The 23,282-nt window shown below is 37.7% G+C and overlaps 1 protein-coding gene and 1 pseudogene across 3 annotated transcripts in view; both read right to left on the reverse strand.

Annotated features, from left to right (window-relative positions):
* LOC113053297 (collagen alpha-3(VI) chain-like) overlaps positions 1–23,282 on the reverse strand; it is a 38,932-nt gene that overhangs the window by 12,881 nt on the left and 2,769 nt on the right. For 2 of the 3 annotated variants that reach the window (XM_026218208.1, XM_026218207.1), the window contains exons 2-14: positions 20,809–20,917; positions 18,428–19,024; positions 15,416–16,009; positions 14,535–15,146; positions 13,511–14,116; positions 11,666–12,271; positions 5,114–5,719; positions 2,487–3,098; positions 1,795–2,394; positions 1,045–1,656; positions 594–928; positions 371–449; positions 26–171 (exon numbers count right to left, since the gene is read on the reverse strand). In XM_026218208.1, coding sequence (XP_026073993.1) covers positions 26–171; positions 371–449; positions 594–928; positions 1,045–1,656; positions 1,795–2,394; positions 2,487–3,098; positions 5,114–5,719; positions 11,666–12,271; positions 13,511–14,116; positions 14,535–15,146; positions 15,416–16,009; positions 18,428–19,024; positions 20,809–20,890 — 6,087 coding nt within the window. In that variant the 5' untranslated portion in view covers positions 20,891–20,917. The remainder of the gene's footprint in view (positions 1–25; positions 172–370; positions 450–593; positions 929–1,044; positions 1,657–1,794; positions 2,395–2,486; positions 3,099–5,113; positions 5,720–11,665; positions 12,272–13,510; positions 14,117–14,534; positions 15,147–15,415; positions 16,010–18,427; positions 19,025–20,808; positions 20,918–23,282) is intronic. The other variant, XM_026218209.1, reaches the window with a different exon arrangement.
* LOC113053312 (collagen alpha-3(VI) chain-like) lies at positions 5,741–8,398 on the reverse strand (annotated as a pseudogene).

Below are 23,282 nucleotides of genomic sequence, written 5' to 3' on the forward strand. Positions count from 1 at the left end.
GGACAGTAATGAGGCCAGTGCTTACCAGTTCTTCCAGAAGTTCATAATCCAAGTCCAAGAGGTTTACACGCAGAGGTCGTGTGTACCTAAAGCCACGGCCAAATTCCAAGAGAACTGCTTCCTCAAATTGTGGCACTCTCTCCAGGGCAACAAGAATGAAACTACTGACACCTTAAGAAAAAAATTTATATTAAAATGTGAGTGGTAACATATTGTGAGATGTCTGAAATTTCATCATCAACAACAAACTTCCCAAAAGTATTGGTGAATAGGGAAATAAAGAAACTGAACATACAACCCATAGATATTTGAGTGTAAAGTAATGAAATTCATCAGACATTTTCATATGTATAATCATGATTATTCCTACCAGCTGAACGCATCAGATCAACTCTCTCTTTCAGAATGTTATATTGGGCATCTAATCCATCAGTTAAGTGGATCACAACCTTTAATGGGTGTAAAAAGATAATTAATAACATTTCTACATACATATAATTGTTTATAAATATACAGAGTTATATAGTACATACAGCATATACAATATGACTGGATTTTGAAGTTACAGTTAGCCAAGAATGAAAAGGGTGTACCTTGACACTATCTGAAGGCTGACTTTTGAATCTATCAGCATAAGCTTTGATTGTTGCACCGTTTAGAACAAAAGGCCCACGGTTTCGGAGGGCCTTGAAGGGCTCAAGAAGCTCTGTGTATCTGTTGGTAAAGTCCATCTGAACAGGCTCAGAGGCTGAGTCCATCGCTAGCATGCCCACTTGTATTGAGGGGACCTGGCCAGAAGTGCAGCTGATGGGCTGCATCTGGGTAATGTGTTTGAGAATACTAGCCACCTTCTTCTCTAGTGACCTTTGAGCAGCAAAGATGTTCTGTGAAGCCACATCAAACCCGACAAGAACATCCAACTTGCATTCTGCCAGGGAAGAGTTACAGATGGGAATGAATAAAAATTAAGAGTAAACCTCTGTTCAGAACACTTAAAATATACTCTCACACTATATATAAAAAAAAAAAACTCAAAAACCAAACCTCTTGTAATATCCTTTACTCCATGGCATGATTTTATGATCACATCATCTTCCAGTGCTTGCAAAATCTGCTCATTAAGTTCAGAGAGCTCTTGGAAGGTACTGGCTTGGGCCACTGTGGTTGATGCACTGCCCAAATTCTTAAGTTCGTCCTCAAAGTTACCCACCCCAACAGCATAGATGCGCACACCACTGGCTTTGAGAGCTAGTGCCGCTGATTTGCTGTCATCCCTTGACCGTCCACCAGTGACTACCATCAGGATCTGTGGAATTCCCTCATCCTTCCGACTTCCTCTTGCTTTTACAAAGTGTGTTTTCTGAACATAGCGAATGGCATTGCCTGTTTTGATTTCCCGACCTCCCTTATACTCCACTCGAGTTATGGCATCGATAATGTCATCCTTATTTTTGTAAGTATTAAGGTAGAATTCATTGGTCACATCTGTAGCATAATGCGCTAGACCAAACTGAAGATTATCTCTCTCACTGAAGAACAGGTCAATTAAATTGAGAATGAATTCCATAACCTCTTTAAAATTGTCCTTGCCAAGATTGATTGACCCATCAACCAAAAAGACAATGTCAGCAGCCTTGACCTGTGGTGGGGCAGGACCTATGGGAAATCAAAGAATTTAAATCAGGCTAAACAAAGCAACCAACCAACCAATATGGTTTATTATTATGGCCTATTTTTATACACCCATTACGTAAAGTATATCTAACATAACAATGACATTAAAGCTCCACGTACCAATGTCTTCAAAGTCAGTGGGAGGCTCGTCTTTAATCGTTCCATTAAGTCTGGCTATAAATTTGCCCTCTATGTTTGGAAGATTTGGGAAAGTAGCCACCCTCAGGACGTCATCAGAAGTGGTAGTAATTTGTTCCAGTTGTCTTGGGTCTGCATTTTCTGCACCAATTCCTATACATTTAATACCAGAGCCTTTGAGAACTTGGCCATAAGTAGATACATCGGAGGTTGATCTTCCACCAGTTAGCACAACTAAATGCTGGGAAGCGTCTGAAGGACGTACCCCAGCAGTTTCCGTTAGCTCATTTCGTATGACATACTTAATCGCCTCAGCTAGGTCAGCACCACGTCCACCCATATGACGCAATCTCTTAATGGCAGAGATGACAGATTGCTTGTTGTCATGGGAGTTCAAAGAGAATTCAGTTTGAGGTCTTTCGCCATACTGTACCAGGGCCACGCGAACTTGGTCAGGTCGTACATCAAGCTGATCAACCACTTTCAAGATAAAGTCACGAATGTGAGCGACACCACCTTGTCCAGCACTGTCAGAGCTATCAATGAGGAAAATGATGTCCTTTTTTCCAAGATTGAGTGAGACTGGTAAGAAATAAAAAAACGGCATCAAATTCTCTGCTAATGTGGACAAACCTTAAATAATGTTTTTAAGACAACCAGAAAATGTGTCATACCTTTATGCACAGTTGGGGCTGAAATTTCATCTCTGCTCATGGTACTGACTTTTGTTAATAGCTGTTGCTCAACTTCTTGTGGCTGCTGGAAGTCTCTGATTGTGAATGTTAGTTCTGGACTAAAAGAAATTAATTTTAACTCCTCTTCATCTGCATTATGACCTCCAACTGCTAAGGGTGCAACAAGGCTTGACTTCAGTTGATTAGCGGGACCAGACACATCATCATTTGACTTTCCTCCGGTTACCAAGATGAGAAACTGGGGCACACCCTCTTCTGCGCGGCTTCCAGCTGATCTTTGATAGATGTTGTTTGAAACATATTCCAGAGCTTGTCCAGTGTTCAGCTGATTGCCACCTTTGCTTCTCATTCTTCGTATTGCCTGGTGAACTTCCTCCTTAGTGGAGTGCTCGTTGAGAAGAAACTCCAGTTTGGGATCATCACTGTATTGCACAACTGAGACTCTCACATTGTTGGGACCCACATCTAACTTGTCCACCACTCGATAAACCATGTCTCTTATGGCAGGGAACTCAGTGCGCATCTTTGTTGTGCCATCAATAAGGAAAACAACATCCCTTTTATCTCCACGAGGTACTGGAATTACAGTCTCTATGTTTTGAAATAAAGAGATGAAAATTTACTAATTTATAAAAAAGAAATAAAACAATATCCATAACAATAAAATATAGATCTTAATTAACACAAAAATGTACCTTACAGTCTGACCACAGGATTCAAAAACAGTGGAGCAAATTTTATACCAAATTCTAAATTTTGTAATTATTATTTCTACAGAATGTCAGGTATATTTATTTAGATTTAAAAACGACTTTATCAACTGAAGATGTTTTGCTGCTTTGAGTTACTTCTTGGTGGGATGATGTAAACACTTGTTCAATTAATATCTTTACAGAATTTCTAAGAGCAGCAAGAATAAGGACACTGACTATGCAAAAATGTTAGCCAGTCACAACAGTGAAAGTTAAAGTCTTAAATAAAATACAGCAGCAAAACTGTGCATTTTATTTATATGGTTAGAGACAGGTTGGAGAATGATCATGTATTACTAAATTATTACTGTTTATGATCAAAACAGTTCATATAAACAGACTTTAAAGGGGTCATATGATGCGATTAAAATTTTAACTTTCTCTTATGAGTGTTACCAGCTCTTGGTGCATAAAGAAGATCTGTAAAGTTGCAAAGACTAAAGTCTCAAATCCAAAGAGATATTCTTTATCAAAGTTAAGATTCTGCCACGCCCTCCTAAAATGGCTCATTCAAACACGCCTCCACATGTCTACATTACTATGTGGAATTATTTGCATAATATTGCCCAAATGTTTAGGCATATGAAGAAGCCATGATTTCAGTAATCACAGTTAGTGTATCTAGGTGAAAGCAAAGTAAAGTGCAAGAAACAAAAGAAAGTGAAGTGACACAGCCAAGTATGGTGACCCATACTTGATGCATTTAGGAATCTTTAAGATTACTTACAATAGAACAGAAATGCATTTTATGGACAACCCTTTTGTGAACCTAGGAAGTAATTCGGACTTCCAAATCAGCGACTGTGAGTATGTTTTGTTAAAAGTTTCAGTATTTGCTATTGAGTGTTCAAATGTGTTGTTTTGCGCATTGTGTGTGTGTACCCACGCGCATGTGTGTGTGTGTGTGTGAGAGAGAGAGAGAGAGAGAGAAGCCACGTTTCCACCGCAGGAACTTTACCCAGGAACTAGGGACTTTGGGCCGGTACTCTGTGTGTTTCCACTGCAGGAACAAGGAACTAATTAAAGTTCCGGGTAAAAAGATGCCCATCAGAAAGTCCCTGCCGGTGAGGTAGTACTTTTTCAAAGTTCCAGAACTTTCAGTGCTGGGACTTGGGTGCTAAACATGCTAAACATGCATTGGTTGAATTCATGCAGCATTGTGATTTCAACCACCATTGGGAAAAACCGTTCCTGGTACAAATGTTCCGGGTAATTTCAGTGGAAACACGGCAAGAGAGACGGTCACACAGTGGAGTCAGCTGTCTTAACCGTCCATGGCTTGTGTACTGCAAACTCATACGAGCTTCACTTTGTAGAATGATGCGTTTTAGAGAGGCGGGGCATAGAGGACCTGTAATAATGTACAGTATTTGAAAAATAATGTGTTTTTTTTACATTAATGCATGTCAACATATTCTATTACACCAAATACACAAAATAATGCTCTTTGAAAAAGCATCATATGACCCCTTTAAGGAATATAATAAAACATATGTCATACACACCTTCAAACTTTCACAGGCATATTTTTATGTTATCACTGTTGAAAAGACCAACATAGCTGGTAATATACATTTTGCATTTTAGATGCTGTTCCCAGCATAGAATGCTGGTGTTTCTAGCAAGTTTTCTTAATTGGGTTAACAACAACCAGACTTCCTTGGTCAACCAGCAATAACTGACAGACCATGCTGGATAACTAATGCCACAAACTTAAAAGTTAAAGAAAACTAAGTTTAACCACCAGTTGGACCAGCATTATCAAAAAATAAGTTGGGAATTAAAATTATGCTGACCTTTTCAGCAGCATTACCACATCATCCACAACCCCAATTATGAAATGATTGCAGTTACCTGTAGGGTACACAGGGCGCAATTTGGCTAACTCCTCACTAGATAGCTCTGTCAGGGTGGTGATGAGTGTATCCTGAATTGTATATAGTCCAGGCAAGTCATCAACTGTATAGGCAAATCTGGGGACATAGGACGTCACTTGCAATTCCTGAGGGTCCATGTCTCTTGTTCCTATGCTAAACGGGACGACTCCAGACTGTTTCATTACTGTTGCATATGGTCTTATATTATCTGTTGCTTTTCCTCCTGAAATTACAACTACAAATTGTGGAACTCCCTCCTGTTTCCTTCCACCACGTCCAGAAGTCAGAACTTCACGACTAACAAAGTCAATGGCCCGTCCAAGGTTACGCTGCCTCCCGCCTCGCTGTCGGAGTTCCTTAATGCCATTTAGGACACCTTCTTTGGTTCTGTGTGAGTTGAGGTATATGTCTGCATATGGTGTATCTCCATACTGCACCACACCTACTCGGATCTTGTTCTCGCCAACATTGAGATTCTCCACAACTCTGCGCACAAACTCCTGGATAATTGGGAATTCTCTACCAACACCTTCAGAGCCATCAATCACAAAGATGATGTCCTTCTTAGGTCCTTCAGACTCCGCTAAAACAAGAATAAAAAATATCTAATTTAATATAAAATGCTGCTGGCTGGATGAGGGCAATTCTGTAAAACACACCCAACAACAAAAAGACATGAATGTATTTACAAACAGTACAACCCTTTGTCCTTGATCGGTTTAGATTCGGTTTAGACTCATTTTCACTTGTTTCCACCACAAGGTAATTGTATCAGAAAGTTTTGTATCATCATTCTGTATGTACAAGGTGTCATTTTCAACTGAATTTGAAAACACTGCAACCATGACACATTGTAGCCTTGGAAAGCAACAATAGTAAAAAACAATAGTTTTCAGATTTACATTATATGAGACACACACACACATATATATTAGAAATTCTAGAAATAAAGAAACAAAGCATGGAAGTTAAAATAAATAAAGAAATAAATAAATCTGCAAAACACAGACTGAGGTACACACATTTAATATAGATTCTTATCTCCCAAAAATCAGTAATTGCATGGGAAGAATTATACAAACTACAAACCACTGTGCATATTAAAGGAAGAAAAGATATGAATAAAGAAATACATACAGTATACAACACCCACTGGTATCAGGATGTTTGATGTTCTAAAAGAATCACACTGTCATATGTTCACTCAGGTCATACATTCACAGGGTGGTTGTCAAGGTGCTGCAAGGAAGCTGTATAATGATTCTTTGAGACAAAATAAAATAAGCATACCATTGTCTCTATGGTATTATGGACCATATACTTCAATATTGGGCCATTTATTAGTGAAAGACTAAAAATTCTGGCTCATTTTCCTGAACCAAAACAAAACAGTATCTCCTTAACAAGACACTGACTTTTAGGTAAAATCTGGGTTTGTTGTGTAAAATATGCAAAGAAAATGTAAACACTTCTGGAGATACTTACCTCAGTACCATAAAACTTAAAAGAAACTACAGCAAAAATGCTTTGTAGATATCTTACCTTTTACTGTAGTAGTGAGGTGTATGCACTCTAAATGTACCGTGTTAATGTTAGTGAAAAGCTGCTGTTGGACATTGGGAGGGTCAGCAAAGTAGCTCACTGAGAGTGCATAATTGGAATTCCCTGCTGTCTGAGCTCCTCGACCCCTATCCCAAAGATAAGCACTCCCAGGTCCTTCAGGGATGAGGCCAGTGTGTCAACATTATCAGATGACCTTCCACCACTCAGCAGAATCAGTAACTGAGGCACACCTACACATCTTCTTCCAGAGGAGGCAGTGAAGACACTGTCTCTTACATACTGAAGAGTTGACCCGGTGTTGAGGGGTTTCCCTCAGGGAAAGAGCTCCTAGTGCCATCTGAGCCATCCACCAGGAAAACTACAGTACATTCCTCCTTCGCTCAGCTACGGGGTAGCGAAGTGGAACAAAAAGTCACGTGAGCAATCAGCATTTCATATTATCTGTAGATGTATGCATGCTCTGGTCAGCAACTGCAAACAGGAAAGATTAATGGCTAAACTTTAGTCCCGTTTGGGTAATAATACCTAATTTTGGTCAGAGTTAAAATGCCTTAATTTAATGAATACAAGGCCGTGAAATAAGGTCTAAATTTGAGGGATATATTGGTCAAAAGACAAAAACTTTACCTAAAACAAACCAAAGAGTGAACAAACAAGCACTTTAAAACTTAACAGTGCCTAGGGTTTTAACCCCTTGGCTTTTTAGCCTTATTTTTCATGGCTCTGCAAACTCGCAGAGAGTTGCCCCTGTGTTGAGGGGTCTGTCTCCTTTGTGTCTCAGGTCTCTGACAAGGTCAAGAATGTCTTCCTTTGAAGGATATGAGACTGGGTGTGGTGTCATTAGATAGGAGGGGGGGGGGCAACATCATTAACAATATAAGCTCTGGCTAACAGTCCCACGGCTCCCTAAAAAGTAGAAAGACGAGACACAGCTTTAAAGTTCTGCCATGCACATATCGGTAAAAGTTGGTGAAGCTGGAGTGACAGGAATTGGAAAATCCTAGACAGAGGCCAGAAGCTGCTCTTCGAGATTTGTAAGCTCACTGAAGTCGGACATGGTCAAAGCATGATCAGCGTCGTTTGAATTTCTCTGCAATTTGAGCCCCCGGATCCTATTGCAAAGGTCAAGACGCCAAGCTATTTCAGAGAGGGGGCTGCTGCATCAACACTGTCAGAAGACCTTCCCCTGCTAAGCAAAAGCAGTGTCTGCAGCACACCCTCAAGCCGTCTGCTGCCGGAGGAGGCAGTAAAGACATGGTCTCTGACGTACTGGAGAGCTGCTCTCGTGTAAAGGGTTCTGCCTCCTTTGTGCCGCAGACCTCTGACATCATCGAGAATGTCTTCCTTGGTCATTTATGTGTTCAGATAGAAGTGTACGTATGTGTCTTTGCTGTACTGTACAACATAAATATTATCTCTGTTCTCAGCTATATCCAATCTTTCCACCATTCTTTTCACAAACTCTTTCATAGCTGGGAAACTTTCTGAAATTTCTGTGTTGAAAATGTATCATGATAGTCAATTATCTATTGGTGATCATAATACATTTCTGAATATTAAAGATGTTTTTTTTTCTCACTAATGTGCATAAGCATTTTTACACTTACCTATGAATTTCTTTTTGTTATAAATTGGAATGGCTTTCATTTCTTCTAGTAGCTTTGCCTTTAAAGCAGTTTTTGTTTTTCAGAAGAAATTGTATGTAATTCATGAGAATCTGAGTAGCCTACTTTCCTCCTATTCCATATATTAACACCCCACTTTTTTCACAACTTTGAGGTGTCATTGTTGGTAGCTGTTTGTAAGATTCCCTGTTTATTAATGCTAAAATATTCTCTTGAACATCAAGAATGCTCTCAAAATCAGACATGAAAAAAGTAGTTGGGCTGATGTTGTTTGTAACTCAAGTGTATCAGCATTTGTGGTACCAACACTAAACAAAATGACACCTGTGTCTTTCAAAGCTTTGACTGGATCACGTACTGTATGTTGTCGTTTGACCTTCCAGAGTTCAACAGAATTAGAACCTGTGGCACACCTTCCAAAAGTCTACTCCCTGCAGCAGCAGTAAGCAGGTTGTCCTTAACATATTGTAGGACTGCCCCAGTGTGATGTGTGATGCAGCCTTCCTCCTTAATGGATAAACATTTTCACATTATTAATAACATCATCTGATGATGAATATGTATTCAAAAGAAACTCAATGGCTGCATCATCACTATACTGGACCACTGAAACACAATCTTTATTTGGTGCCATCATATTTAGTTTCTGAACAAGGGTCTGAACAAAGTTTTACATTCCTTAGAACCTTCCCTTTGTTTCATCAGTGCCATCGATTAAAAACACAACATCTCTCTTTCCAGAATCTGTTGCGATGAGCATAAATATATAGTTATGTCACTAACCCATTACGCCTTTAAATCAACAACATTTGAAAAGAAAAAACCTTCCTTACCTGTTGTAATTGTTGTAAGCCTCCTGGGCTGCAGAGGAACTCTTTTTACATATGATACAAATTTCTGTTCAATGGTTTGAAGGTCATCAAACTGAGGAACAGTATGGGTATGATCAGGAGTATATTAAATTGCCTGAAGTTGAATAACATCTCCGTTTTGATTGCCAATACTTAATGTTACATTTTGATCAATTTTCAGAGCAGCAGCTAGAGCTCTAATATCATCCTGAGACCTTCCTCCAGTCACAAGTACAAGAACCTGAGGAACTCCCTCTAGGATTCTGCTCCCAGAAGAGGCAATGAACATGTTCTTTTTGGTATAGATGAGCGCTATTCTAGTGTTGAGGGGACTCTCAATTGAATTAAGAATGTCTTGCTTTGTGGTATGTGTGTTGAGGTAAAAATGGACCTGTGGCTCTTTGCTGTATTGAACTACAGACACTCGGTCCTCTGCTTGGCCCAATATTGAGTTTGTTCACCACTCTTTGAACAAACTGACACATTTGTTTAAATGAATCCCTAGTGTAATCAAACACATCCAGATTAAGGACAATGTCTCTTTGAGCTGCATCCAATTCAACCGGGATGAAAATTAATTGGCTTTAGTAAAGCAGACTCTTATAAAAGTGTAAGACAAAACACCATCACACAAAATACATCAAGCACATTACTGCATGTAGTGATAGTTTCATAGTATTAAGAATACAAATTAAACCCGAAATTTTTTTTTTTAAAGACAAATCTATAATACATATGACTATATTCAGGTTTTTAAGTATATGCTGGCAATATTGGAGACAAAGAAAAATGTCCATTATGAAATTATATCATTGCATTTTCATGCTCATTTAACCGATTGAGATCAATTAAGCAATCAGAAAAGAAAAAGGGAAAATAGGATTTGAAATACCAACAATGATTGAGAAATCATTGGCTCAAACAAGAGCTTAAACTGAACGGTAATCTCCACATGTAGTAAGACTCTTGCATGGTTAAGAGAACCAGTGGAAACCCATGAAGGTTCTCTGATGAACAAAGCAAAAGATGAACAGAACAGGTAAATATTTAGTGGCAAATGCCATTATTTGCCATTCTCTGTTATATGTTAAGAAAGCTGAATCTGTCAATAAATTGCCTCATGGTTAAAGCAAGCAGTTTAGTGAAGAAAGGCGGTTCATATCCAAACTATCAAGAGCAAAAGTTTGAATCAGAGGAATATGCCAAGTGTCGTTATTCTTACCAATTGTAGTAGGGGGTTCTATTCCCATTTTGGATTTGATAAAGGAGAGAATATCAGGCTGTATATGTAAAAGTTCACCAAAGGCTGAAAGACTAAAAAGAAATCTAGGTGAAAATGCTATGCTTTGGAGCTCTGCTTCTACACCATTCTTTATTCCAATGGCAATGGGCAGAACACCACTATTTTTAAGATCTTCAGCAGGACCAGGCACCATCATCACTGGACCCTCCACCATGCTCCCTGATATACTGTAGTGCTGCCCCAATTTTTAGGTTTCTTCCACCTTTTGCTGTAAGGCCATTAATGGCATAGATTACAGCTTTCTTAATACTGTAATTATATTGGGTAGGAAATAAGTCAAAGCATCTTTGCTGTACTGTATTACAGCAACTGGAACAATGTCCTGGTCAATGTTAAGATCCTCTGCCATTCTCCGAATAAACTCACGGATGACAAGAAGTCCTTTTTTGGAGTCATCTGAGCCATTAAGGAGAAAAACTCTATCCTGTTTGCTAATACCTTTAACAAGCAAGTTACCAAGAAAAGAAAAAGGAAAGGATATTGGAATACATCGAAATCATTCTATGTATAAATTGAACAGCAAAAGCTAAAAGTGTACAAAAGCAATTTAATTGATCAATATAATGTGTGAATTGAGAACGAAATGGTTTTCAGCGCATTTGAATCTGTATTTTCCACACCAATGCTCATTGTCCATATTTCAAGATATTTAAGGGTCATGCCAGGCCCTATTATTTCATCACTAAATGGTCTACTACTCAACAATATTAGTATTTGAAAAATTCCAGAAAGTTGTCTACTCCCAGATGAAGAAGTGAAAACCTGGTGCCTCACAAACTGGAGAGCTGCACCAGAGTTAGCTGCTTTTCCACCTTTGTGTTTCAGGACCTTAATGGCATTTAGAACCTCTGCCTTTGTTGAGTAAGTTTTAAGATAGAGATCAACCAGGGGATTGTCACTGTACTGAATCACATGTGTTTTATATTTGCTCTCCTTCACATTAAGTTTCTCAACAACTCTTTGAACAAAATAAACTTCACCAAATCCACTTTTAGTACCATCAGAATTATCCAAGAGGAACTTTTTCTACATCTTTGGCATCAGCTAAGACATAGTACACCATTGAGAAATATTTAGAATCAAAGAATAGCACAGTGCCCAAAAAATCAACCACAAACACAGTCTGATTCTTTTGCAAGCATACAGAAGACACATTTTTACAACACATACTGCTAAACTGTTCTTACCTTTGTCTAGAATGACCTTCAGTTCTTGATCAGGAAGGTTTACGTAGTTCTTGAGCTTTTCTTGAACAGTGCTGAGCTCCCTGAATTCCTTCACATTGAAAGCAAATGATGGATTGTGAGAGATGGCCTCAATCTGTTTAGGGTCTGCATTTTTCACTCCAACACCAAAAGGAACAACTCCCTCAGTCTTTAGGGCAACTGCGGGTTCTCTGACACTGTCTCTTGATCTTCCCCCAGTCAAAACTATCAAAAATTGGGGAACATTGTTACCGGCCCGACCACCATTTGCTGGTGACAAAATGGTGTTTTTCATGAAAGTCAAGGCAGCTCCAGTGTTTAAACTTCTGCCACCTGCCGGACTGAGTCCACTTACAGCTCTCAGCACCTCATCTTTGGTTTGGTAAGTGTTCAAGTAGAAGTATGGACTTGGTCTCTCACTATGCTGGACCAAAGAAACTCGTACTTTATTGAAGCCTATATCCAGAGGCTCAAGGACTTTGGTAATGAAGTCACGGATATAGGGAAAGTCACTTCTCACATCATCAGAGCCATCAATTAAAAATGCAACATCCCTTTCTCCACCAGAGGGACCTGGTTGTTCAGTCGCTGTGAAAGATTAAAAAAGAGAGAATGTGAATTAAATACCAAAAAAAGGCTCCAATATCTACAACATAAAAGTTAGATTGTACATTTCTGAATAGAAAAGCAATGTACATAAGTGACAAAAAAATAAAGTGGTGCAAAAAATAATTTATGTTGACTACAGTATGTGACCCTGGACCACAAAACCAGTCTTAAGTGTACATTTTCGAAATTAAGATTTATAATCTGATGTCTTAATAAATAATGGTATGTATGTATGGTTTATTTGGATAGGACAATATTTGGCTGGGATACAACTATTTGAAAATCTGGAATCTTAGGGTTAAAAAAAAATAAATCCAAATACTGAGAAAATCGCCTTTAAATTTGTCCAAAAAAAGTTCTTAGCAATGCATATTACTGATCAAAAGTTACGGTTTTTATGTTTACAGTAGGAAATTCACAAAATATCTTCATGGAACATGATCTTTACTCAATTTCCTTATGTTTACTGTCATAAAAGAAAAATGGCAAATTTTTACCTATACATTGTTTATTTTTTTTGGCTATTGCTAAAGATATACCTCAGCAAGTTAAGACTTGTTTTGTTGTCCAGGGTCACATATGATGTATTCTTGAACTTTATAGTGATACTCACTATCACTATAAAGCGCATTTGAATCTGTATTTTCCACACCAATGCTCACTGTCCATATTTCAAGATATTTAAGGGTCATGAAAGGCCCTATTATTTCATCACTAAATGGTCTACTACTCAACAATATTAGTATTTGAAAAATTCCATAAAGTTGTCTACTCCCAGATGAAGAAGTGAAAACCTGGTGCCTCACAAACTGGAGAGCTGCACCAGAGTTAGCTGCTTTTCCACCTTTGTGTTTCAGGACCTTAATGGCATTTAGAACCTCTGCCTTTGTTGAGTAAGTTTTAAGATAGAGATCAAGCAGTGGATTGTCACTGTACTGAATCACAGGTGTTTTATATTTGCTCTCCTTCACATTAAGTTTCTCAACAACTCTTTGAACAAAATCACAAACTTCACCAAATCCACACTAAGTACCATCAAAATCATCCAAGAGGAACTTTTTCTACATCTTCGGCATCAGCTAAGACATAGTACACAAATGAGAAATACTTACAAACAAAGAATAGCACAGTGCCCAAAAAATCAACCACAAACACAGTCTGCTAGTTTTGCAAGCATACAGAAGACCACAGCAATACAAACAGCTAAAATTTTCTTACCTGTGTCTAGAATGACCTTCAGTTCTTGATCAGGAAGGTTTACATAGTTCTTGAGCTTTTCCTGAACAGTGTTGAGCTCGTTGAATTCATTCACAATGAAAGCAAATGATGGATTGTGAGAGATGGCCTCAATCTGTTTAGGGTCTGCATTTTTCACTCCAACACCAAAAGGAACAACTCCCTCAGTCTTTAGGGCAACTGCGGGTTCTCTGACACTGTCTCTTGATCTTCCCCCAGTCAAAACTATCAAAAATTGGGGAACATTGTAACCGGCCCGACCACCATTTGCTGGTGACAAAATGGTGTTTTTCATGAAAGTCAAGGCAGCTCCAGTGTTTAAACTTCTGCCACCTGCCGGACTGAGTCCACTTACAGCTCTCAGCACCTCATCTTTGGTTTGGTAAGTGTTCAAGTAGAAGTATGGACTTGGTCTCTCACTATGCTGGACCAAAGAAACTCGTACTTTATCAAAGCCTATATCCAGAGGCTCAAGGACTTTGGTAATGAAGTCACGGATATAGGGAAAGTCACTTCTCACATCATCAGAGCCATCAATTAAAAATGCAACATCCCTTTCTCCACCAGAGGGACCTGGTTGTTCAGTCACTGTGAAAGATTAAAAAAGAGAGAATGTGAAATACCAAAAAAAAAAAAAGAAATATCTACAACATATCTACAACATAAAAGTTAGATTTTACATTTTCAGCAAGACATATTACTAATCAAAATTTAAGTTTTTATATATTTACGGTAGGAAATTTGCTAAATATCTTCATGGAACATGATCTTTACTCAATATCCTAATGATTCTTGGCATAATATAGATATTATATTTAAACATATATATAAAATTTTGACCCATACATTTTTTTTTATGTTGGATATTGCTAAAAATATACCCCAGTGACTTAAGAGTGGTTTTGTGGTCCATGGTAACATATGATGTATTCTTGAACTTTATAGTGATACTCATCACCTCAATTAATTAGTTAATCAATTTTTATGAAAAGGTGCTTCAGCTCACCTTCTAGAGTATCAGTCGTTCCAACAACAGTGACCAGTGGTGACATAATTTCATCCACAACACTTGACAAGTCAGCAAAATTACTTCTGTAGTAAGCCAAATCCTCAACAAAAGCAACAGTTTTCAGGAAACGATCTTCCACTTGGCCAGCTCCAACAGCAAAAGTCAAAACACCCTCTACAGCTACACGGTCTGCAATCCTCTTGACCTCATCTTGAGATGGTCCTCCAGTTATTAAAACCAGGACCTGCTGGACCCCCTCTCTCCTACGAGACCCAACTGCGGGCTGGAAGTGGTTGGTTAGTGCATATTGTAGGGCTGCACCAGTGTTCAATGCCCGTCCTCCCCTCAATCTCAGCTGAGCGATGGCAGAGAGCACATCCTGTTTGGTTTTGTGAGTGTTCAGAAAAAACTCTGTATGCTGCGTTTCAGCAAACTGAATTAGTCCAATGCGCACTCGCTCAGGTCGAACATCTAGTTTGTCCACCACTTCGGTAATGAACTCCAGTACAGATTGCAGGTTATTTCCAACATAGTTAGATCCATCGACCAAGAAGACAATGTCTCGGACAATTCTTTGGGTGTGGACTGTAGTAACATCCACAACTGGCTCTAGAAGATTTAACATAACCACAATTTTAGATATCTTAGTATCATTTAAATGAAGTTCCAGAATTGTGTGTGTCAATATGTGCTATAAGACAGTATCTATCTATCTATCTATCTATCTATCTATCTATCTATCTATCTATCTATCTATCTATCTATCTATCTATCTATATACATAATTAATGCTTATGAACAAAACAGTTTTTAGACTTTTTTATAAACAATATCAGTTTTTATAAACAAAATGAGCATGTTTGAACTCTAAATATTACCTGACTCAGTTGGAATCTCTTCTACAACAACACCAGCCAATGTAGAAAGAGGGGAGATAATTTCTTTGGGGTTGCGCAGCAATACCCTAAAGTCCTTCAGCATGAAAACAACACTTTCATCAATCGCTATTTGCTGGAGCTCAGCTTCATTTGCAGCCTTCAATCCTGCAGCCAAAGTCAGAACACCCCTTTGACGAAGATCATCAGCCGGTTGTTGGACACTGTCTTTGGATTTTTTACTGGTTAGGAGCAATACAAGCTGTGGCACTTGATCATCAATGCGGCTCCCACTCTCGGCTGTGAGCATTTCGGTCCTCACAAAATTCAAGGCAGCACCAATGTTGACTTCATTCGAAGGTCTGGGTTTTATTCTTGCGAGGGCAGAGATTAGTGATTCCTTTGAACTGAATGAGTTGAGGTTGATCTCCATTCTTGGGGTGGTGGAAAACATGGCCACTCCAACCTGCACCTGATCAGGACCAATTGGCATGGTGTCAATAAACCTTTTGATGAATTCTCGCACTGCATTGATTACGACGGTACCCATGCTACTGTCAATGAGGAAAATTATATCTCTCTTCCCAACAGCCAAAGCTAAAAGAGGAGAAAAAAAGAAGAATTCTGTTTAGTCCTTCTTCAAATTCTAACCAAAATCAGGCAACTTATGAAACAGTTAGCTCTCATCATTTATCTCATCTTAATAATTAAGGTTTAGCTTGAAGGTTTTTGCAGTTACAATGTATTACAGGTAATCTCAGTCACTTTGATGCATTTCTAAAATCAGAAATGAAATTCTCAAAACTACTTGTACAACCTCCACATCATCTAGTCATTTATATACATCACATAAGCAGATTTTCATTCTTTTGAACAAGTTGCGATTGCTTTTGTACATTCATGCAATTGATTATGCAAATAGTCTTACCCCCCAAAACATCTTCTCTTTAGTTCATCGTATAGGTCATTAAATGCTAAATGGTAAATTTAGTTGTCATAAACTGCCAAGCACACTTTTTATTTATTTTTTACACATTATTATTAGACTTTTTTGTCAATTTGGAATTAATTGTGCGGTGAATCTTTACTAATGAAGAGAATGTAGATGATAAACCAATGATAAACCATTTCTCTGAAATAGCTCAAAGGTTCATCTCATGAATCTTCAGTTGGAAAGCTTATACTGTATAGACAACACAAGAGTTACACATTCTGAAAATTGACTTATTTTTTATTTATTTTTTTGGTCAGACCACTAGTACAGTTTTTTACAGATGCTAGGACACATTTCTCAATACTTAGGTCACTTTTGCAAAACTCTTCAGAAGTCTTGTGGGCTAAACTGAGGATCAATTATCATTGCTTTGGCACAAAATGCATTCAATGACTACATCTCTCAAATTTCATGAATTCTTTTCTCACTCACACACAACAACTGCCAAAACTCTTTGTACAAACAGGCCAATTTGCACATGCTTACATACTGTTTTCAAAACTGTTAAACTTATGTTCAAAACAATAACATAATACAAAACTGGACAAGACAGCAATTTGCTAAACTTCTACAGTAATATTTGAATGAAATATACTTTAAATCTTAAAATTACATGCTATAAAAACGATTGGACAATTAGTAGATTAGCATTACTATTGTATCACTATCAGTGGATGGTGTGTATACAAATTCTTGTATTTTGGAATTACTCAGTGCATAAAAATAAAAATAAATAAACTACATAAAATATTGATGAATTCTGCATCATGTCTGATTCATTCCAGTAACATATATTGCAGTGAATTATAAACAGAGATGTGTCCTTGTTTTACACAAGAAAGCATTGTATAATGCTACATGTTGTTAGTGTTTTTAGGTCATTGTTTTGTGGGTGACAAAGTGTGTTAGTCGGCTGTCAACCTTTGCTAGTGTTCTGGAAGAATGAGTTCATTTGAGACCTGAATAAGGTGTTTTGGTAGTTGTAGTGCATTTTGAATGTGAAATGAATTGAAAGTTGGTTAGGAGAACTGTGTGAAGAGATTTGCAAAAGTGACCTAAGTATTGAGTAACGTGTCCTAGCATCTGTAAAAACTGTAAAAGTGTAACTGGGAATTCTATCCAGTCTCTTTCAATCATCCCACACACAGTAATGTTTAAATTTGTAATTTTGAAATTAATATATGGCATACATAAGCATATGGCATACTGTTCAATAGAGTGACTGTCATCCAAAATGTTGCCATAGTTTACATCAGAACAAAGTACACTGTTATATTGACAACATGACTAAGTGATTTAACTGTCTTATCCGTAAACTATGACACAAGGACTTGTCATTCTGATGGCACTGACGTGTTCAATGACACAGATATGTATTTTTGAGAGATGAACTAAGGATTCTGAGCAAGAGATTGGCTTTTGCAGGTAATCCATGGTGTTTTGCTATTTGTACGAGTTGTTTTGAGAAATGCACTTACTGTTTTGCAAATCTCAAGGATGATTCGAGAAATGTACCAAAGTGACTGAAAAAAAACTGTAACTAACACCAATCTTTTTACTTAACATAAAGATTGCATAGATTAATCATATATGTAGTAAAACAATGTAAATGAATTCATTTCATATGGACATTTGGCATGACCAAAATCCTATACAAGGCTGTGCTACCCTTTTGATTTAGTGTAAATATTGTATTTTAGAGAAAACACAATCCATGACTAGAGCAGAGAACCACAAAACTTGTTTTTATGGTTCATCGGCAAACAGCATTTGTTGTTTACAGCATTGGTTTTCAATCCTGGTCCTGGCGACCCAACACTCTGCACATTTTGTATGTCTCATCTGACACACTCTGCGCTGTTCATGGAGCTCTAACCTGACTGGCTGATGAACTGAATCGGGTGTTTTAAATAAATGACACACAAAATGTACAGAGTGGTGGTCCACCTCCATGATGAGTACAGTTACTATTTCTCGTTCTTCAGTTTCACATGGAATCCCCCTCATACAGAATTACATACCTTCTGTGAACTCTGTTTGAATCACAATGGTGCGCTCTGCAATCCCATTAATGTATGGCAGTATCTTGTCACCAATGCTTGCCATTTCTCTGGCATCAGGAGCAGACAGAAACAAGTTTTTGTGTGTAGCAATAGCTTCCAGCTGGGCAGTAGCAGAATCACCCACAGCAATGCCAAATGTGTACACACTGGCCTGCATTAGGGCCCTACTGCCCTGACTAACATCATCAGTGGACTCCCCAGCACTGATCACCACCAGCATCTGGGGTACCTCTTCCTCTGCCCTGCTTCCTGCATCTTGGCCCAATACACTGTCTGCCACCTCCTTCAAAGCGGCCCCCAGGTTTGCCTCATTACCGCCAGGGTAGTTAATCCGCTGGATAGCACTGAGAACACTCTCTTTGTTGTCATAGCTATTGAGATTGAACTGAATTTCAGGAACGGCACCATAAACCACGAGGGCTACACGGATTGCATCCCTGCCAATGGCAAGTCCCTCAATCAACTGGACCACCATATCACGGACGAGGGGGAAGTTGGCAGCTCCAACGCTCTCTGATCCATCAATTAAGAATACAAGGTTGGCTGTCGAAGGGGCTTTTCAAGGAGAAGTGGAGAGAGGACAGAGAGACAAAGAAAATATAATGCAAAATGTGTGGGTTTAAAAAAGGAAAGAGGGTGGGTGAAAGGGGAGAGGTGCAAGCACAAAACATGATCATGGATAATTACAATCCATCATTAAAACACAACACAAACAAATTATACTGCATGTCTGCTGAAACAAGGAAGATGCTTTGCAACTTTCTCATTTTCATACTCTAAATAGTGTGGGTTTTATTTTACAGTGTATTTAATTGTAATGTGTGAGCAATTGTGTGTACATTATGAAGTTTGTGTACTGTATATGTGTTTGGGCCCCTCTAGAGGCTGTTAGCCTGGGCAATTGAATCTTTTCATCTTCTTGTGTCCAGTCAGACCATGCAGACTCTTGTTACAGTATTCAGTGATAACAGCACCAGTCATGAACCTTCTGTCTCATCTTTGGACCTTCATAAATATGTTTACTGTCACTTCTTTACTGGCATTTTTCGCACAGTTTTATTTCTTATGATAGCAGTATCTATCTACTGAAATTGGAATATTGAAAGGCTTATCCCATTTTTAAATAGCCAATAAGCTTTATGTCACAAATATGAGCCATGATTTACTCCCTGATAATCGACTGCATGTGATGTTAGGAGAGGGACATTAATGTTCTAGACAGCATCTGATGCAAACATGTCTGTGGTATAGAATGAGTCATCCATACTTTTAGCTTTATTTTCTAGAAGATAGAGGCTGTCATTTTAAAATGAATACAGTAATCTGCTAAAAGTGCAGTTCGTCATCATTGTAGCACACTACAAAATACCAAGGCACAAAACTTTAATTTATGAGGTCTTCAATATATTTAAATTCAGTGAAATATGCCCTTTGTTTAGTAAATAATTCAAAGATGAGAACATATGGATTCATCACTGTATCAAATGTGGAGGAACACTTTTTTTTTACTTAAATGGTTACACTGTGAAGACAATCAGCACATAAACACATAAGACATTAAGCTCTCAAGACATAAGCTGTGCGTGATGGTTAGCCATCATCAGCTGCTGATGATTTCTAAAGTCTAAAATACAGAAATTGGTGATACCTGGTCATCTAAAGAATTTAGGTATCAATTTCTGAAGTGAATCTACCTTTTTCCAAGATTTTAGTGCAGGAATGGATGGATAAATAAGTGAATGGATAATGGCAGAGAGACAGAAAGACAGTTGGATGGATGTTGATAGATTTTAAATTCTGTTACATCTAAAATCCTTCGTCTCACCGTGTCAAAAAAACAGCACAAGAGGCGTCACAGCATGCAGAAAATGTCACTGTGACCAAACTAGTCATGTTAACAGTGGGGGAATTGTTAATTGGGGTTATTTCTAGTTTCATTTTTCAGGAATTATCCATAGTCAGTATTAACTGGCTGTGGCCGTTCCCGACGCTGACAGTGGCTCTGGAGACCCTTCAGGGTTGTAGCTTAAAATTCAATTATCCTTTGAATTGTTTTTGTTCATTAGGGGTTCTGAACAAACGACATCAAACTATAACTGAATGGATTCAAACGATTTAAATCAGTAAACTGTAATGAAACTTAATATTTAACAATAGAGCTTTGCAAAGCACAAGATACCTAATTTTAAAGTTACTTCCTGGTCAAGGGTACGTAGCACAGTAAAATGAAAATGTTTTCACCCATAGCAAGATGTTTACTTCTCAAAGAAGGCTGGAGAGGCAAAATTAATAAATATAATTTTTTATATACGTATAAAAAAAAATTTGACTAAACTTACCATCCTGAGCTTCAAGATTTGGGAATAGGCCAAAAACCAGTACACCCCAGAGGGCAAACAGTAGTAACCGGCTCTTCCCCATTGTCCACAAAAGCGATGGAATAGATGGCTGGGACAAAAAAAACAAAACAACAAAAAAAGCTTTTAAGTTTTTGGGAAAATGAACAGCATATATATATGCAAATTCTCACAGAACATCCCTTTATTTCAGTTAAACTTACTTGCAATGGCACAAACACATATGACAGCTGTTCATCACTTCTGACATTCATTGAAATACCTCTGGACTGTTTATGCTTATTTTTAGGAGGAGAGGAAAAGTTTTGGCAGGACAGCAAGGTTTATTTGGCCTGTGTCTACCCTGTGAGCCAAATCCACACAGCTGTCAGATTTCAGGATTTTAGAAAGGTTTTCTTCCCACATCAATGTTCCTCACTTGCCAGTAAAAAACCACTAAGCCTTAACGCAGTCCGCAGATACACAAAGAGAAAACACATCTAGAGTACTGGACTCAACCCCCCCAACGAGTGGAAAAAAGTGCATATATAATCAGTGAGCAACTCATAAAGGTAGCTAGCTCAATAGTACACAGTCAACACATGATCATTGCTCTTGAATTTAAATTATTAACCTAATTCTTACCATTCTTTTTTGACAGTACTGCAGCTGTTACCTGAATGAGAATTAAATTAGGACAACATTAAATCTAAATAATTAAACTTTTTCTTTTTTAAATGACAAATTGTATATAACGTATATGTTTATTTATTATATACATATATATTTATGATTAATATAAATGATAAATTAATGAATAGGGTCTAACATTAATTATAATATAATATATTAATTAGTCTAATAAAGTCTTAAGATATAACGTTTATCATGCTATAACAGACTATCCGAATTTTAATAAAACAACTATAGGTTATGCCTTTAGAAACACAGATCTGTCTGTCACTTTAAAGGTATGGTTCACCCAAAAATGAAAATTCTGCCATAATTCACCGAGGTTGATCTAAGTCTTCATTAATTTTTTTCTTCTGCTGAACACAAAGGAAGATGCTTTGAATGTGGGTAACTAAACAGCTGCCGGTCCTCGGTCACTTCTACAGTATGCTATCATTGGGGACCAGAAAGGTCCATGTGCGTTTTGATCATTTTATTTCCTATTTAGAATACAATAATAAGAAATGGAAAAATATCTGCACGTTTCTTCGTTTTACGTTTAGTTTAACAAACAGAAAATTTGATTTTGGCTCAATTTCTCATTTTTTGTCTGAGGTTTACAAATCGGTTTATGGCTTCAATGTTTCATTCTCACTTGCGGGCGGCGCTGAAACGCTCCTTTAACCTGATTGGTCAAATCGCTCCGCCTTCAGCATAGTCTTTTCATTCTTTTCAGACAGAATAAGAGCCAGTACGAGTGTGGCTCCTGTAATGTCTGAAACCACAGCTTACTGTTAATTAGCATAATATTTGAATCAGATATTGCTGGACACATAATTTGTGCTGCTGCTACTTGCAAGTGACCACTTTAAATTATTTCTAGGTTATAGTATTGTATGAATATTGTCTGTGTATATAGTAGGTGTGTGTGACATTAATAAATAATTGTGAAAATTAATAAGGTTACATTTATGAAATACATGATAAATAATGTTTACATTTATGAATGTAAACATGTGTAGCCAACTCCAACTCAGTTCACATGAAAAGAATGAGATAGAAAAGAGAGAATGTAGAATCAGTGAACGCACCTCACTGAAAAATATTAACAGGGTTTGGAACAAATAAAATCCCTATTTTTCCTGCCTTATAATTGTATTAGTTTTATTACATACTTGGTTGATGTTTCTCTTATTAGTCTTCTTTGTTGGGTTTGAACATGGTTCTCCAGCTTCATGACTGGGTTTTAGATCTATAAATTAATTTGTACAGTGATAAAATCAAATTTTCCGTTTATTGAAATAAAAGAAAAAAAAAAAAAACGAGCCATTTTCCCCATTTCTTTTCATTGCATTCTAAATGAAATTATCCAAATGTACATGGACCCAGAAACTGTTTGGTTACCCGCATTCTTCAAAGAATTTTATTTTATGTTCAACAGAAGAAAGAAATTCTAACAGGTTTGGAACAACTTGTGGGAGTTTGAATGATGTCAAAATTTTTATTTTTTGGTGAACTATCCCTTCAGTCAGACAGTCAATAGTCCCCCATGAGCAAATGCTTCTCTGCAAGCCACGCATTCATCATTAGTTGCTGGACCTACACATTGATAACCTTCTTAACATCTTCTTAACTTCTTCAGTCGGCGTGGCTGATTCATCATCAAAGAAAAAGTGTCAGATAAAGTGACGTTGAAAGCCGACAAAAGGGGGTGCTAATGCAATCTATTTTTACTTATAAGCAGTACCGCGGCTCCCTATACGCAGAGTATATTTTAAAACGAACCGACAAAAAGCCAATTGCAT

Source organism: Carassius auratus, chromosome 34 (assembly GCF_003368295.1).
Source record: "Carassius auratus strain Wakin chromosome 34, ASM336829v1, whole genome shotgun sequence".
Classification (NCBI taxonomy): Eukaryota; Metazoa; Chordata; class Actinopteri; order Cypriniformes; family Cyprinidae; genus Carassius; species Carassius auratus.